The sequence below is a fragment of the Corapipo altera genome, unplaced genomic scaffold, assembly GCF_003945725.1.
Source record: "Corapipo altera isolate COAL_440 unplaced genomic scaffold, ASM394572v1 103, whole genome shotgun sequence".
In the NCBI taxonomy this organism is placed as follows: Eukaryota; Metazoa; Chordata; class Aves; order Passeriformes; family Pipridae; genus Corapipo; species Corapipo altera.
The window spans coordinates 467,062-484,156 of NW_020884993.1; the positions used below are offsets into that span (position 1 = coordinate 467,062).

Sequence of the window (17,095 nt, forward strand, 5' to 3'; positions counted from 1 at the left end):
AGGCTGGTTGGGCACTGCCCAGGCTCCCCAGGGCAGTGGGCACAGCCCCAAGGCTGCCAGAGCTCCAGGAGGGTTTGGCTGATCCTCTGGGGCACAGGGGGTGACTCTTGGGGATGGGCCTGTGCAGGGCCAGGGGTTGGACTGGATGATCCTTGTGGGTCCCTTCCGACTGAGCACATTCGGTGATTCTGTGATTTCCAAAGTGTCCAGAATCCCACAGGAACCTTCTCTGACAACGCACCTGAGAGCAGGACCTGGCCTGGGATGTCCTGGTTTCCCTCACACACTGCTGGCCCAGCACTGGTGTGGAACAGCATCCCTGATGTCACTGTGGCTATTTGGGGCTCAGGGGGAAGGAGCTTTAGTGCTCTCCCAGCAGTGACGTGGGTGAGGAGGTGTCAGCAGTGGTTATCTCTGAGGTGAGGAGGTGCCATCAGTGGTTATCTCCCAGGGGATTGTGCCATTGTGCCGCTCCGGTGGCTCCAGCCGCTGCCGCAGGTGCCACGTTCCAGCCAGGTTTGTGTTCCTGAGATAAGAGATGTGTCGTCACAGAAAGATTCCTGAAGTGTCTCATATCCCTGGGCAGGTGATTAGGAGGCTGTTGACATCAGTGCTATTATCAGCACTAATTGTACCCAAATGGCTGCGCACACAAGACCCAAATATTTCAGTGACTCTCTTGCTCTGCTCTACTGAAGCTTTGCAATTAAACAGCTGTACCCAAGAGACTTATACCAACCAAATCCTTCCTCACTTAAATGGGTCTGACCTTCCACCCTCGGGGCCTTATGGAAATAACCTGGATCACACACAGCAATGTGATTGAATTGGCAAGGAAATAACCAGTGTGATCCAAGCTGGACTTTCTCCTCCACCTATAAAGTTTTGTTCTGATGGTGCTGAAAAGTCTTTTTTCTCTCTCTAGCCATGAAGAGGAGAAGGGAGTACTCAGGACACACAGTCTAGTGTATTTAGGGAATAAGGAGATCACACCTTCAGCACTGCAGAGCTCATGTTGGTTTAGTCCCAGGTCTAGCAGCCAGGGCTGCTTTGGACAGCTGTGCTCAGTTTATCTCTGACAGGACAGACATCACTTTCCTGAGCATCACCTGGGTTTTCTTCAGTGTCTGAGAGCAACAATCTCCTCCCTTCCAGGTGGGCTGGCACCCGAAATCATTTCCTTATTGTGTTGGGACCAACAACCAACCCAGAGAGTAGCTCTCATTATTACTATCCCTTCAGGATGGAAAACAAAAAAGGGGTTACATTTGTGCTCATCAGGTCCCTGAGCTGTATTTTTGTTTGTGATAAAGATCACAAGCTGAAATGTTTTCCTGGACACGTGGTTTTGTCCTCAGAGAGGGCAGAAGGTTGAGGGTTCAGCTCTCAGGTGGGTATTGGCTGAGGATGAGGCACTTCCTCTCACCTTTAGCTGTTCCAGGGTAGATTCACTCCAATTGCCTCAATTATTTTTAGTGAATGGAGGTAAACTGTCCATCCAGGAGACAGGGAAGCTTAGGGCTGTATCAAACCCCATTCAGAGAGTAATATTAGCAGGACAAAGGACAGAAGTATGAGGAGAAATGAGCTGAGCTGCAGTGGAAGGTGGTCCCAGCCTCAGAATCACAGCAGAAATCGGGTTGGAAGGGACCTCTGGAGGTCCCTCTTGCTGCTACCTGCTTAAAGCAAGGCCATCTTCACTGGAAATGAGGTTGTTCAGGGTCTTTTCAAGCTGAATTTGAAGATCTCCAAGGATGGAGATCCCTCAGCCTCACTGGATCCCTGTTCCAGTGTTTTGCTGTCTCACTGTGGATTTTTTCTGTTAAGCCAAGTGCCTCTTGTCTCCTTTGATTTACAGCTCCACAAACAGCCCTGCTCTGCCCCTTTTTCAGCTCCCCACTGGTGGGATGTGGAGCCTCTCTTGGTCAGGTTAAACACACTCAGCTTCAGGCAGAAGTGTTTTGTCCTCTCTCATTTCCACCCCACCAGTACCTGCAGCTCCACATCCCACCTTTGTGTTTGCAGGGCTGGCTCTGTGTGTTCCCCACCCCACCCACCCCTCTGATCCCTGCCCTGGTTGGTCCTGCCCAGGTGGCTCCATGGATTAAGCTGAGTGGAATCTAGAGTTTTACACAGTGTTTTAGAGTCATCTTCATCTATCACCTCCCTCTGCTCTCTGAGTGATTGCACTCTTGACACAAAGAGTGTCTTGGACAAGTGTTCAAAATGAGCCCAAACCACTGTGGGCCAGTAAATAATGGTCCTAATACAATCCGTGTGATTGAAAAATGACTCTTTGTGTTTCTGTACAGCAGATGCCATTAAATGGTCATCTGATGCTTAATATATCTTGGAGATATGTACCAAGGGCTCGGTTCTGCTAACGTGCTGCCTTCAAAAAATGTGTTGTCTCCAACAGGATGGTGATGCCAAACAGACAGAGCTCTTTAGCTTCCCAAATATTCTCCAGTCAGCAGGGTCTGGAATGCATTGGGCTGGAATCCTGTAGGATAGAATGCATCAGGATTACTGGGTGAATGGATCCTCTCCTCAGGAAGGGACTGTGCACTGTCACACAGGGCAGGAACCTCAGGCCTCAGCTTCAGGTCCTCGTTCTGTCAGTCATGTTCTCTACAACCTTGGACACAGAGCCAAAATTTTAAACATGTCCTGTAAGCTGTCCAGTCTGAGGTACCTGGAGCATGACTGTCCATGGGGAGCACCCACAGACCTGTGCCAGCCTGTGGGCAAGTATCTACCTCTTACTGCTCTCTGAGCCTGTCTTAGCACTAAATAAAATCTGTGCCTTCATGTCCCTGCAAACAACAACCCCTTTACTCCACCTGTCTCAGTGTGTGTGCACACACAGATACCCTATGGTTGGTTACAGCCCCTATCTCTACTCTCTTTACAGCCAATAAATAATCAAAAGTGGTTAAAAATATTCTGCACAGGATGGTTGTGAACTAACATAATCCTCTTTGGGAGCCTCTGAGATCTTCCCAGGGTTTCTTTTGTAGAGCACATTAGTGTTGCAATCCATTATGCACAGGGACAGCAGTCTGGAGAGGAAATCATTTGGAAAATGGAAGGGACTCGAGTCCCAAACTATTTCTCATATGAAAGACCAGAAATATGGCATTTAAGGAATGCCAGGAGATATGAGCAACACCAGCATCCTCCTCATCAATATGCAATGAAGGAATTTCTCCTCCTTACATCTTTCTTGGTACCCAAGGTGACATCAGACATGTTTCCTCTGCCAAGAGAAAAGAGCCTTTCAAACTCCATCATCCTTCAAAGGCCACTGTCCCTTAAATCCACACAAGTCACTCCCTTCCTCCTTTCCCTGTGGCTCCAGTGAGAGCTTGTGGCTGCCCTAAGAAAATCAGAGCATTTCACGCTGTGATTATTCCACTGTGTCCATGATATTCACAGAGGAAAAAAAATCTTGGAGTATCCAGCCGTCCAAGGGGAAAACATTGGCTGCAGCTGCACTGTGTGGCATTGCTTATTCTTGGGGAATAGCAGAGAAACCTAAGGACCATTAAAGAAATCCCTAATGGGCAGAAAGCTCAAGGTAGGCTAATAGCTGTGTTGACATTCACCCAGGAACGTTGTTTAATCCTTTTCTTCTGGGCTGCTGGTTCTCCTCTCAAAAACTCCCTCCCCCCACTGCTGTGGTGCAGAAAAATTAGGGATTTCTGGAGAGTGGGGACCAGACTCCTGATTTTGGTCAATCTTAAAGAAGTGTGGCTTGGGGAGGGCAGTTTTGGTGCCCCCTTGGGCAGGTCCCAGGGCTGTGATGTGTTCAGAGTGACTCTGGCTGGAGCTTTCTGCTACAACGAGCAGTTCATCTGCACTGCAAGGAGAATGATGGAGGGATGACACAACCCTGGGGTGAAGTGAATGAGGGGAAGCATATGAAAAACTGAACAATAGCCAGGAACTACTTGCAGCAGCCACACAGAAAGAAACTGAGCTTTTAAGCTGTATTTTTTATTTTATTATGAATATTGTTGCTTTTTTTTTGTTTTGTTTCTGTTTCTGGTAGAAATCCAACTGCTGCTGAATTTGTGGAACTGAAAATACTGAGTTCTAGCTGATGAGTGAAAATATGGGTTTTTTCCCTCTTTCTCTCTCCCCAGGGCTCTGGCTGACATCTTAAGGCAGCAGGGACCAATCCCAATAGGACACTGTGAAAGAGAGACTATCTCAGCCATAGATACCTCTCCCAAAGAGAACACCCCAGTCAGGACCTCTTCCAAAAACCATTACACCCCAGTGCGCACCTCCAAGAGCAACCCAGGTAAGTGCTGCTCTCCTCTCTCTCTCCAGAGCAACCAGGGGCCGTGTTAGAAGGCAGCAGAACATCCCACTTTACACCAGCAGACTTTGTAAACCTAAAATTAGGATAATAAATGGCTTTAAAAGGCACCCAGGCGGAGCGGAGCAGTGCAGGGCTCAGTGGTGATGATTCTCTCAGGTTTCTGGGAGCAGAGTGGCTGTTCTCTCTCTCTCCAGGCATTTTAACAATTCAGAGCCAGTGAGGTATAAATTCAGGTTGTACCAGGGCTTGTATTGAGTGTAGAACACTGTGTATTTCCAACAAAACATATATGCTGAGAGGCTTTGTGGGGCTCCCTGTGCTGAGCAGCTGGGAAGAGAGAAATCCATGGAATTGGGGCCTCCGTGTTCATCCAGGGGAACTGTGGCCATGTGCTGAGAGGATGGTGTGGGAGGTGACCTAGAAGAACTCCAAAGGTCCTCTAGGAGCATTGGCCTGGGAATGGGGACACATCTTGGGGGTTTTTTCAGCTTCGACTGGCTGGGTCAATTTGGTGAAATCCTTTGCCTTCTTTTTGCCTTGATTTCCCCCAGTGGCACAGGGCTGGGGAATAAAGATATTGTTCTGGGTTATTTAATGCTTCAGAGGTTGATAGTTGCCTGAGCAGTGCCTCAGTGGGTGCTGCACACCTTTGTTGGGGGGGATGTGGCAGATCTCCCATTTGCTCTGGGTGTGTGCTCAGAGCTGGGCCCTCATTCACTCACAACCTGTTCAGCCTCACGTGGAAGGTTCTGGTGGCACTTCCTGACCTGTGTCACCTGGTGAGCAGAGGGGGTTTTACTCATGGTCCTTGCTAGGGAAGCTTTTGAAGGAAGGCAGTGGGAGCTCAGGCTGCTCCACGACCTGCAGGGCTCTGCTCTGAGTGGGAAGGGTGTGTGGCTGAGGCAGGGACTGTGTGGTTGGGACTGTGCGGTTGGGACTGTTTGGTTGGGGCAGTTTGGTTGGGACTGTTTGGCTGGGGCAGTTTGAAGGGGTTTGGTGCAGTGTTCATCACCCTGTGCAGACAGGCACAGGTGATGGTGTTCTCTGGAAGCCTTTTGCTGAGAACAAAATAATTTTCCTGAGAACTAAGAAGGATTCCTTTGCTCTCCCATTTCCCTCAGAACCAGGGACCCCTGTAATTCTCTACACCAGAGAGTTACCTGTGCAGTAAAATGTTGGTCTGGAGAACAGCACTTGAGTTTTGTCTTCTCCAGCTGAACATGATCCCATTACAAAGGGCAGCAGTCAGTGAGGAGTCCATTTGGTGCTGGCTGAGGGTTGGGACATGAGATGAGCAAGGCAAGGTGTCTCAGAAGGGGAAGGCACCTTGTCTGTGGGTTTGTCCAGACTGTGTGAGGGGCAAAAGCCATGACAGCCCAGCCAGGGCTCTAATGGGCACCCACAGGCAGCAGGAGCCACTAAAGGAGATATTCCCAAACACACAGCCCCAAAGGAGAAGGGACTTCAGTCCCAGCAGAGCCTCCCACAGCCCTTGGCAGCTGTAGGGTGATGGATCAGTGCTGCCAGTTGGACTGAATATCACAGCCAGGCCTTGCCAAAGCTGGGAAGGGAAAACTTGCTCTTGTAAACTGCCCAAAAGAACTTGTTCCTGGCTGTGCCTGCTGTTAACATCTCCCCATAGATCATAGGAGACAGGAAGCTAATCACTTACAAAGGATCCTGAGCTCATAAAACAGCCATACAGGGAATGTTTTCCTGTAAGGTTTCCTTGGCAGAACAGGGCAATGCTGGATCTGTGCTCTGTTACTCAGCTTTGTGGGAATCAGGAAATTGTATAAGTGAATGCTAAAATCTGGGAAGGAAGGAAGTAAAAGTTGGAAAACAAGTATGTGGAACTAGAATAAAGTTGGTAAGCCCTTGTGTGGAGGCAGAAGAGTCAGTAATGCTTATTTTATTGAAAAGGGAAAGAAAACTTAAAAAAAAGGAAGGAAATAGGGGACACCTAGGGGGAAAACATAGAGGCGGAAATGTGCAGTAAGATCCAGGCAAAGCACTGCTCACTGGTGCTGCAAACTGGCTGGAGAAGACCACAGCTGTAGAGTTTTGTGGTGGGATCTGAAAAGCACCAGCTCTGGGTTGTCTCAGCACTGCAGAGTAGGAGTGGTTAAGCAACCATAAAGTACTTTCCTCATTACACATGTGCTGATTGAGTTTGGGATTTGTTTTACTTGGAACTTCTGTTTCCAAACTTATAATTGGAAGGGTGCCCTGAAGTCCTGCTAAATAAACCATGGCTTCATTTTTCCATCAGGCTGGTTTGGTGTCAGTGAGTAGAGAGAGTGGAGGTGACAGTGACAAATGGAGGTGGGCTCAGCTCAGGCAGTGGAGCCCAAGCAAAGCGGCTCCTGCAGGTGCTGCTGAGGGCAGGGCTGGGGCACCTGCTGGGAGGTGCCTGGAGTTCCTGAGGGAAGGATGGAGAGAGGGGAGGAGAGGAGATGGAGAGTTCATCTCCCACATGCCACCTCACACCTGAACTCCTCTGGGGTCATTCCTGTTCCTCTTGGATGCTCCCCAAGGAGGAGACCCACCCACAGCAAGGAGCCTCAGGGAAGGCAGGACCCTGCTAACTCTGTACTGGGTGGGTCAACCAGTCCCAGCCATGGAAGTGATGGGATGAGGGCAGGAAAAACCCTGGAAACTTGGCATGAGAACCTCTGAGATGCACAGCCAGCTCCAAAGCAGCAGTGGGACACTTTAGATACGGAGGCAGTTGGAGCTCTCTGACTGTAGCCTGCACATCAGCAGCCCTTTCAGCTTCCCCCCCTGCTTCCTGATCCTGAAGAGATTAATATATATTTAATCAGATTGAACAGAAACACTTGTTCTGCTGAGCTCTGCAGCATGGATGCCACACTGAGCACCTGTGACCTCAAGCCTGCAGCACTGGCCTTCTGCTCTAAACCTACAGCCTGGAAACATCTCCACACCTTCCTTCCATCCTGCAGCCCTCACAAAGGCTGATTCCTTCCAGGGTTCCACGAGGATCCTTCCTGTGAGGCACTGGTTGCAGGAAGGAAGATGAGCTGCTTCTGTCCCCAGCACTTGCTGATGCCTGAAGGGCAGTTCAAGGCTGAGGCAAAGCCCTCAGTGACTTTCCCAGGCAGTTCATAGCAGGTGGTTTCAGAAGTCCCTGAGCTCTGCAGCTGGGCTGGTGTTGGGTGCAGCCTTTACTTCTCAATTCAAGTCTAGATAAGGCTTATCTAAGGGAAAAAGGAAAGTGTCTCTGTCCTAGACATGGAGACAATTGCTCTTCAGACAAGGCAGCTGGTTTTGAGAGGGCTTCATCCTGCTCCTGTGCCATGACCCCCTTCCCCAGGCAGGATGGGAGCAGCTGGTTCTGGGAGGTAGAATGCATTTCCCCCAGTGGGATCTGCCAAACCTGAGCTCCCCAAGTGTCTGAAGAGCATCTCTCCAGAGATTATTGCCACTTTTGCTCCCCTTGGAGAAGGGAGCTGGGGACAGCCCACCTCCCCTTCCACCCCCTCTCACTTCTGTGGACATTTTTGGTCACTGTTTTTATGCAGTGCCTGTGTTTTGGTGGTGGTTGGGTCTTTCCAGGTAAAGAAAAGCTGGAAGCTGTGCCCACAGAGTGCTCAGGTCAGAGCACATCTCTCCAGCTGATCAGTAGGAGCCAGGAATGCTCCTCCAGCCCCCAGATCTCCTGTTGGTTCAGTGTTTCTTGTTGAGCAACAGGTAAAATGTGAGGAATCTGAGATGCCACAATATCCATCTCATCTCTGCTGGCACTTTCAATATCTCCATCACAGCAGGGCTTTTAAGGGTGTTGGAAGGAAAACTCCAGCAACATTTCCCTCTCTTTTCTCCTTAGCCACATGTGTAGGGGCAGGTTTAGAGGGTCTCAAAGGTCGGGGAGTGGATCTAGAGGGGTCACAAGGGCGTAGGGGCATGTTTAGGGGGGCTATAGGAGGATTCTGGGTGGTCTCAGGGGTGTGGGAAGTCTAGGGGTCTCATGGGGACATAGGGGTAGATTTAAGGGAGTTATAGGGTGGTTTGGGGTCTCAGGGGTGTGGAGGTGCAGGTTTAGCAGGTGCCATGAGGTGTAGGGGCTGTGCTGACACCTCTTGTGAAGGTCAGTGCCACTCATGTGTTCAGTGGATGGACAGAAACACGGACAGGAAGGAGAGATGGGAGAAAGGTCAGTAGTTCCTGCAGGGGTGGGAAATGTCCCCCGGAGGCAGCTCCATGTGCTCCACAGGGGAAGGGGCTGCACTGGGCACAAGGGACAGAATTTGAGCCAGAGGCAACTCCTGCAACATCCACAGTGAACTGGTGTGTCAGAAAGGGTGAGGGCAGGTCCTGTCACAGTTATGCTGAAGAGACACTAAAGATCATCCCATTCCACCCCCTGCCATGGGCAGGGACACCTTCCACTGTCCCAGGTTGCTCCAAGCCCCGTCCAACGTGGCCTTGGACACTTCCAGGGATGGGGCAGCCACAGCTTCTCTGGGCAACCTGTGCCAGGGCCTCCCCACCCTCACAGGGAACAATTTCTTCCTTATAAATCTAATCTAAATCTACCCTCCTTCAGCTTAAGGTCATTCCCCTTTGTCACTCCAAGTCCTTCTGAAAAATCCCTCTCCAGCTCCTGGAGCCCCTTTAGGGTCCCCAGAGCCTTCTCTTCCCCAGGCTGAAAAGCCCCAGTTCTCTCAGCCTGCTGATGTTTTTGAAGGCCTGCTGGAAATATTTGAAATATTTCTGGCCTTCAAAGGAGATTTGAAGGCCTTTTGGAACTCAGATGCAAAGGGTTGCTTTGCTTTTCTCAAAATGTGGTGAAGCAAAGCACCTGGAAGATTCACAGAAATTGTCAGATGGGAGTTTTCTGAGGGCCTTGAGGGGGGGCCAGCTCAGGGTGACAGTCACACACGGGGTCTTTCTATTGCTGTTCTCCAAACCAAGGCTCCAAGTACAGATTTGAAACCTTTGACTGGTGGAAATCAGTGTTGTTCTGTCACAGTGGGCTTGGTTTAGATAAATCCTGATGGCTCAGGGAGATTTATGTCCTGACCCACATCTGAGACAAATCTCTGATGCTCCAGGACAGCACATGGTCTGAACTGATCCTTTGTTTTCTTGGTTTCATTCTGGCTCTCCCACTCTGGCTCCTTTTCACACAAATCCCCTGTATTGCCAACCTGGGAGAGAAGGGACACTCAGGACCATTGGATTGATGTGAGAAGTTTTGTGGGAGGAGAACTTCTCCAAATATGTTCAGGACAAGGATGTCCTTGTTGGCACTGTTCACAGAAGTGAAGGGTCCCCAGGTGTCACCTACTTGGTGTGTAAAATTTGTGCCTGGAATTCTGCTCCTTCTCACCACCCCCCCCGGATCAGGAGGCTGGAGAGCAAGGACAAGACTCTGTTTTTTGTACCTGGAGAAAAGACTCTGGCCTAGTTTTATATTTTATATTCTGTTGGCCTTTTAATTCTCAGAATATGCCTCACCAGGGGAATTCACTGGTCTGAAAGCAGCCCCAGACGTGTCAGGAAAGAGGTGACCACAGGGGGAAATGGAGATAATTTTCCAGTGTTAAAAATCTTCTGCTCTTCATCTGGGGGGACCTGCAGGTGTGAAGAACAGCCACTGACAGGATTAGCACTTGGAATGCAGCAAACAGCCCAGCCTAGCACTCTGATTAACCTGATATATCTGGGGAAGGTTTTTAATAAGCCATTTGAGTCAGGATGTTCCAGAGATGTATGTATTCAAAGTGGTGTTTTCAGCAGTGCCTTCCACCCAGAGGCACATTCTGAGCTTGTTCTGGATGTGAACAAACGCAGGAGAGGCCTTTAATCTTTGTGGAAATCGTGGCAAACATGTCCAGCCAAACACAGGGGAGTGTTTCCACCCCAGACATCACACAGGGGAGGGATCTCTGCTCTTGGCCCTGCTCTCCCTGGCCACGGCCTCAGGATGGGCTTTGCCCCTTTTCTAAGCCCGGGATGAGCCAGATTCCCTGCAGGTTATCCCTGCCTTCCCCTCATCCATCATTCTCCCTTTCCCCTCTCTCCCTTCCTCCGAATCAGCCAGGCTCTGCTTCAAATTCCTCCCTTCCTTCATTCATTGAATTAGCGAGTTTCTCCCCAAAATCCTCAGCGAGCCTTTGAATTCATTTGCCGGGGCTGGGTGTGGGAATGGCTGTGGAAGGGGTTCCAACCCCCGCTGCTTCCCAGTTTGAGTTGTCATTTACAGCTGTTCAGGGGAACACAAAGCAGGTGTGAAACGATCCCCCAGGCCCCCGGCGGCGTTTTCCAGCCCCCGGGCTCTGTTGTGAGACACTAGTTAAGGTGTAGGTGGGTGAAGAATTAGGGAAACCACTTGGAAAACACGCAGAGTTCCAGGAACAGGGTTTTTTTCTTTTCTCCTTAGTCCTGGTGCCATTCACTGACATTTGAAAAGAAAGAAACAGGGCCAGCTTTGAAACCTTGAGGATTTATAGGAGATAAGGCAATTCAGTGCCACTCCATCTGCTTTTTCCTCCCAGCACATCCCATGTTATGGTAAGCCCCAGTGCTTTCCCTCCCAGGAAAATCCCAAACGGGTTAATGCATTTTCTGAGCCACCAGAAAATGTCAGAGTTTGTGTCTCAGAAGGTTTGGAGGGTAAGAGTTACTCTGTGTCCTGCCACTGAAATCCCACTGCCAAGAGGGAGGATGAGTCCAGCAGAGTGGGGAGAGGTGGATGTGCTGGGGTTGGTGCAGGGGGGATGAGACAGGACACCAGCTGCTCACTGTGGGGTGGGGGATCTGGGATCCTCACTTGTGTAAGCCCTAAATTACCCTGCACAGGGTCAGATGTTGGCAGGATTCACTCACCCCCGGTACCAGGACAGCTGATACCCTTTGATTCCCACTCCCAGCTCCCTTTTACAGGGAAATGGAGGACAGAGAAGCAAGGGCCTTATTTTAAGAGGTTTGGACTTCAAAAATCAATGGCTAAAGGCCTGTAAAGCCCTGTCCTTGGGTAAGTCCTGCCCTTTGGCAGGCAGTGAGGGAGCAGTTTGTCCTGGGCCCTCCCCTCTCTCAGAGGGGCTGTGTGCTGTGTGTGTGCTTTGGTCAGGGAGCCACAGAAACCCAGAATGGTTTGGGTTGGAAGAGCCCTTAAAGATCATCTGGTTACAAACCCTGCCATGAGCAGGGACACCTTCCACTGGGATGCTCTGGGTCCAACCCCTGCTGCACACACAGGAGTGGGGGTACAGGGGCTGCCAGAGCGAGGCTGTGATATCACAGAGTCACACAATGGGTTGTGTTGGAAGGGATCTTAAAACTCATCCCATTCCACCCCTTGCCATGGGACTGCCTCACATGCTCCTCCTGCATCCCCACGTGGCACAGACCTGGCTCCCCTAATCCTGTGGCCAAACAGCAAGTGAGAGCTTTTACACCTGCATTGGACTTCATCCCAAAGAGTTTTTGAACCAAGAAACACAGGACAAGGGGTGGGTTGGAAAGCCAGGACAATGAGCTGGAATGCAAAGAGCTTAATTGACCTGAGGGCAACCAGGATGGGGAAGGGCCTTGATTTGAAGGTGTGTGAGGACACTGAGGGCACTTGGTGTGTTCAGCTGGAGCAGAGGAGACTGAGGGGAGACCTCTCTGCAGTTCCACCTTCCTGGGTAGGGGCAGAGGAGGGGCAGGGACTGAGCTCTGCTCTGGGGGGACCAGGGACAGCAGCCAGGGAATGGCTGGAGCTGTGTCAGGGCAGGCTCAGGTTGGATCTCAGCCAAAGGTTCTTCCCCCAAAGGCTGGTTGGGCACTGCCCAGGCTCCCCAGGGCAGTGGGCACAGCCCCAAGGCTGCCAGAGCTCCAGGAGGGTTTGGCTGATCCTCTGGGGCACAGGGGGTGACTCTTGGGGATGGGCCTGTGCAGGGCCAGGAGTTGGACTGGATGATCCTTGTGGGTCCCTTCCAGCTCAGCACATTCTGGGACTCTGGGATTCCTCAGTCAGTGCCCGCTGATGAGCTCAGGTATTCCCTGGGCAGAGCTCACACCTGGGTGTGTTCCCAGCCCGGCAGTGGCTGCACTCACACAGCAAATGGGATGCGGCCAAAAACTTTGCTCCACTTTTACAAAGGGACAGAGAGGAATAAGGGCACAGGAACCTTAGAATCAAACACTGGTTTGGGTTGGAAGCTCATCCAGTCCCACCCCTGCCATGGGCAGGGACCCCTCCCACTACCCCAGGTTGGTCCTGTGCAGGGCTGAGGGTTGCACTTGACGATCCTTGTAGGTCCCTTCCAACTCAGCCTATTGTGTGATTCCAAATGGATCTTTTTAACTGCTAAATATTTCTTTGCTTATCCTTGCTTAATCTCACTGTTTTGGACATCCAACTTCCCTCTTGTGATGCTGCCAGAGGTTGTGGGATATTCAGTTGTGAGAGGTTTAACCAGTGCTGCTCCCTGATTCCCACAGACTCCTCACTCCCTCGGCCACGCTGGGGCTGCCCCTCCTGCTGCCTGGAGCTATTGATTTATTCTGGTCTCCTGAGCCTCTTACTGAGCTGTGAAGTTTTAGGGTAATCTGTGAAAAAAGAGCCTTTGGGAAAACTGTGCCCCACTAATAAGACACAGGAGACAACAAAACACCCCCAGTGCAAATATATTTACAAGTGAGCTTGCTGAAGACTTAAAAGCAACAATACTTGCAATATTTTCTTGTGTCTCATGCCCAAATATCTCCCATGACTGATGGCAGGGGTTTATGTGTTATACCAGTTAACAAGTGACAAATTTGACAAAAATTTGGAAAAAAAATAAGCAAGTCTTACTGCTGTGGGGAATTAACTGAGTAGGTGGACACTGTGTGTGTGTCCACACGTCTGAGGGGGTGATGCTCACATGAACCACAGAGCCACAGCAAAGCAGCAACACCCAGAGCTGTGGAATAAATACCAGGTGTCTGTAAAAGTGTTTTGGTGGAATTTAGCATTCCTTGGACAGTCCCAGAGCCACCAGGCCGGGCAAGCAGTGCTGATCAGCCACAGTGATACCAGAAACTGGGGGTTACTATGGCAACAGCTTTTTTTTTGCTTTTTTTTTTTTAAGACAGACTAGTGCAAGTCGTGAGCAGGAGCCAGGATTAAACATATAGATTTACTTTGAAACAAAGCCTTCCAGTGAAACTCAACCTGCTGAAAACTACCCACCAAAACACATGGATAATGTGGGAATGTAGTGAAGCAGCATTTTCATTGATGTGGAAAAAGTCCAGGAGTGTGGTGCAGGCATGTAACCAACACGTTTGAGGGGCTGTGGGGCTGTGAGAACACACTGAGTGATGCCTCAAATTGCCTCATGAGGCAGCAGCAGCTCCCTGTGCCCCCCATGCCCCCCGTGCTGCCAGAGCAGAAGTGGGGGCACAGGGGCTGCCACAGCCAGGCTGTGACATCACAGAGTCACAGAATGGTTTGGGTGGGAAGGGACCTTAAAACTCAGCTCATTCCAGCCCCTGCCATGGGCAGGGACACCTTCCACCAGCCCAGGTTCCTCCAAGCCCCGTCCAACCTGGCCTTGGACACTCCCAGGGATGGGGCAGCCACAGCTTCTCTGGGCAGCCTGTGCCAGGGCCTCCCCACCCTCACAGGGGAGAATTTCCTCCTAACATCTAATCTAAATCTCTTTTATTTTAAAACCATTCCACTGCTCTCTGCCTGATATTTGCAGCAGTTGTTGTGTTTAAGAGCAAATCCTGGGGTTGCTGGGCTGGTGGGGTCCTGGGATGTGGGACTGATGGAGGCAGGAGAGTCACAGCTCAGCTGACAGGGAGCAGTGAGATGGAATTACGGAGGATGGAGACTCTGTGTGTGTAGGAGGTCCAACCTGATACATTTGGATGCTTTCCCAGTTCCTCAATCTGTACAGCTGGATTGGGAAGGGCAAAGAAATACTGTTCTGAAAATATACAAAATAGAATTGGAAACAGTTTTGGAGCATAACACCCAAAGGGGAAGGTCAGGTCATACCCTTGTCCTGTCCTATAACACTCCACAGTCTGTGTTGGGGAAAGGAAGGAAGGATGTTTAAATCATGTGGTTCCCCTCACCCTGTGCTCTGTCCTCCCCCTCCAGATGTGGGAAAGGATTGGGAGCAGAGGGCATTAGAGGAAGTAATGGCACAGTTATTGTGGAGAATGTGGAGTGTGGGGAGAAAGGGCAGGACTGGGAGAGGCTCCTCTCCCTCGGGAGCACTGGGTGTCTGAGCTGCAGGTTTGTCACCTCAGCCCTCACCAGCTGCCCAGACCCAGGTCCCTGGGAAACAGGGAAGGAAGGATGGGGGTCCTGCACAAAGCAATGCAGGGCAGCAGGTCCCAGGGCTCCAGGAGGCAGCAGGTGAGGGGAGTCCTGCTCCTCAGGAGGTTTTTATTCAAACCCTGACCTGTGTCTTGATTTGGATCTGCAAGTTTGCCCCTTCTTCCTCTCAAGCTCCAGTTTCCCAGGCAGTTGAGCCAGACTAATGTCCCTTCTGCTGTTGAAGGAGAGGGCTCCATCCTCTTCTTCCCACATCCTTTGCCATGGTGGCTTCTCTCTCCTGGCTCTGGAGCTGTCACATCTTTCTTTTGTAGCTCATTCACCCAGCAAAATCAGCTTAGGAAGAGGTGAAATGATGAATTCATAGAACCATAGACTGTTTTGGGTTTGAAAAGACCTTAAAGATTATCTCCTTCCACCCCCTGCCATGGGCAGGGACATCTTTCACTCTCCCAGGTTGCTCCAAGCCCCGTCCAACCTGGCCTTGGACACTTCCAGGGATGGGGCAGCCACAGCTTCTCTGGGCAACCTGTGCCAGGGCCTCACCCACTCACAGCCAAAACTTTCTTCCCAATATCCCATCTAAACCTTCCCTCTGTCAGCTGGAAGCCATTCCCCCTTGTCCTGCCACTCCAGGACCTTGGGAATCATGTCTCTCCATCTTTCTTGCAGGTTCCCTTCAGGTCCTGGAAGGCCACAATTAGGTCACCCCAAAGCTTCTCTTCTCCAGACTGAACAATGCCAACTCTCCCAGCCTTTCCTCCCAGCAGAGCTGCTCCATCCCTCTGATCCTCTTGGTGCCTCTCTGGACTCTCTCCAGCAGCTCCACGTCCTCCCTGTGCTGCTCCCCAGGGCTGGAGCAGCTCTGCAGTGCATGCAGAGCTCAGTCAGGAGAGGGGCTGAGAGGGATCCCTTTGGGCAGAGGGAGCTGCTTGGTAACACTGAGCTGTGTCCCTGCTAGTTTTAGACCTAAGCAGGGTTTTTAGAAGTTGCCTGTGAGCAAGGACACAGGGGAGCCTGTGCTGGGATGATCTGGGAACTTGGTGTCCAGCTGGGATTGACTCCCAGCATCTTCAAGGCTCCAGGCACTCTGATGTGTGGGCTGAGGCTCAGACAGCAAATCTGGGATCTTCGAGGACTCAGATTTGACACCCTGGTGGCAATTTACAGTCAGAACAATCCTGCCTGCAGTTCAAGTTTTAGTTAAAGCTGCTCAGGAGTTTCCTCAGGGAAAAAAAAACAACCAAGCCCACTGTCTAAGCAGCTGTTGTGTCCTGTTTCATCCTGCAGCTCTACTGGGAGCTGGGGAAGGGGAAAATCATTTCTGTAGCAGTTTTGCCTCTCCCTGTTTGCCTCTGTGTGTCTTGCTAGATCAATTATTGTTTGTAACATCCATTAGATCTTCAGAAGAAAGGTAGAAACACAATGTTTTTCTTCCATTAATCACAGCAGTTCACAGAAAACATCAATTTAAAATGTTAAGGCCAATTTGCAACCGGTATTGACAACAATTAAATTGGCCTCCAGAAAGTTGCTTTTGACACTGTGAAGAATGAAATCTTTATAAGGACATTTTCCATGTTAAGCCTCTCCTGTTCCATGATTGCTGATCCTATCACACTGCAGAGGAGTGTAAACAGAGGTGAGGAGATGGAAGCAATACTCCATTAAGAGTGTGCCAGAATCAGTAAACTTTCCTTCCCCTCTTCTTGGACCCCTGCCCAGATATTGCAACTCAATCCATGCTCTGCTTCCATCACTATCAGCCTCCTTTCTTTCCCAGTTGTCTTTTCTGACTTTAAATTTACACAAAGATGTACTGGAACAAAGGTTCACTACTTCTTCCTTGGCACTGTCCCCCAGAGCAGTGAGTTCCACAGCTGAGCACCACCCACAGCCCCCATGAGGAGCAGTGGCCACAGGCTCTGCAAAGGTGTAAGTGACTCCTGCAGCCTTGTGATGGAAAACCTGCTCAGCTCGAAGGTGTGTGAGAGTGAAGGTGACACTGGAGAATTCCTGGTGAACTCCTCGTGGCTCAGTCCTTGGGTGTGGAATGAGCAGCTCCCTGGTGTCCGGGTGTGGAGCTCTCACAGACTCTGAAAGTCTGGCTTGGGGAAGTGGGAACATTTCCCAGCAGGAGATCATTGACCAGCTCTGAAAACCTAATTGATGAGTGTTCTGGTTTAGCATCTAAATCCTCAAAGGCTTAGCCAGGAGCTCTCACTGTCTGTCTCAAGCTGTGCTTGGCCAGAGCAATGAGCTGAGGCAGAGTCTGCGGGGCTGCCCTACCTGGGGCAGCTTGGCTTCTCCACAGTCCACATCTCCAGGGTATTCCCTCCTTCTGGGATATGTTTTCTGGTGGCTTTCATAAAAAGGTTTCCTTCTAGATTGACAGCCAGCAGGAAAGTTTGGCTCACACTGAAGACCTGAGAACAACTTCTATTGTGGCTGCAAAGAGCTTTTGTCACTGGTGC

At 50.5% G+C, this 17,095-nt stretch overlaps 1 protein-coding gene across 1 annotated transcript in view; it reads left to right on the forward strand.

The window, feature by feature from the left end:
* The window catches only part of LOC113958324 (protein shisa-6-like), a 101,884-nt gene that overhangs the window by 10,926 nt on the left and 73,863 nt on the right, over positions 1-17,095 (forward strand). The window contains exon 2 of the mRNA XM_027666476.1: positions 4,149-4,309. Coding sequence (XP_027522277.1) covers positions 4,149-4,309 — 161 coding nt within the window. The remainder of the gene's footprint in view (positions 1-4,148; positions 4,310-17,095) is intronic.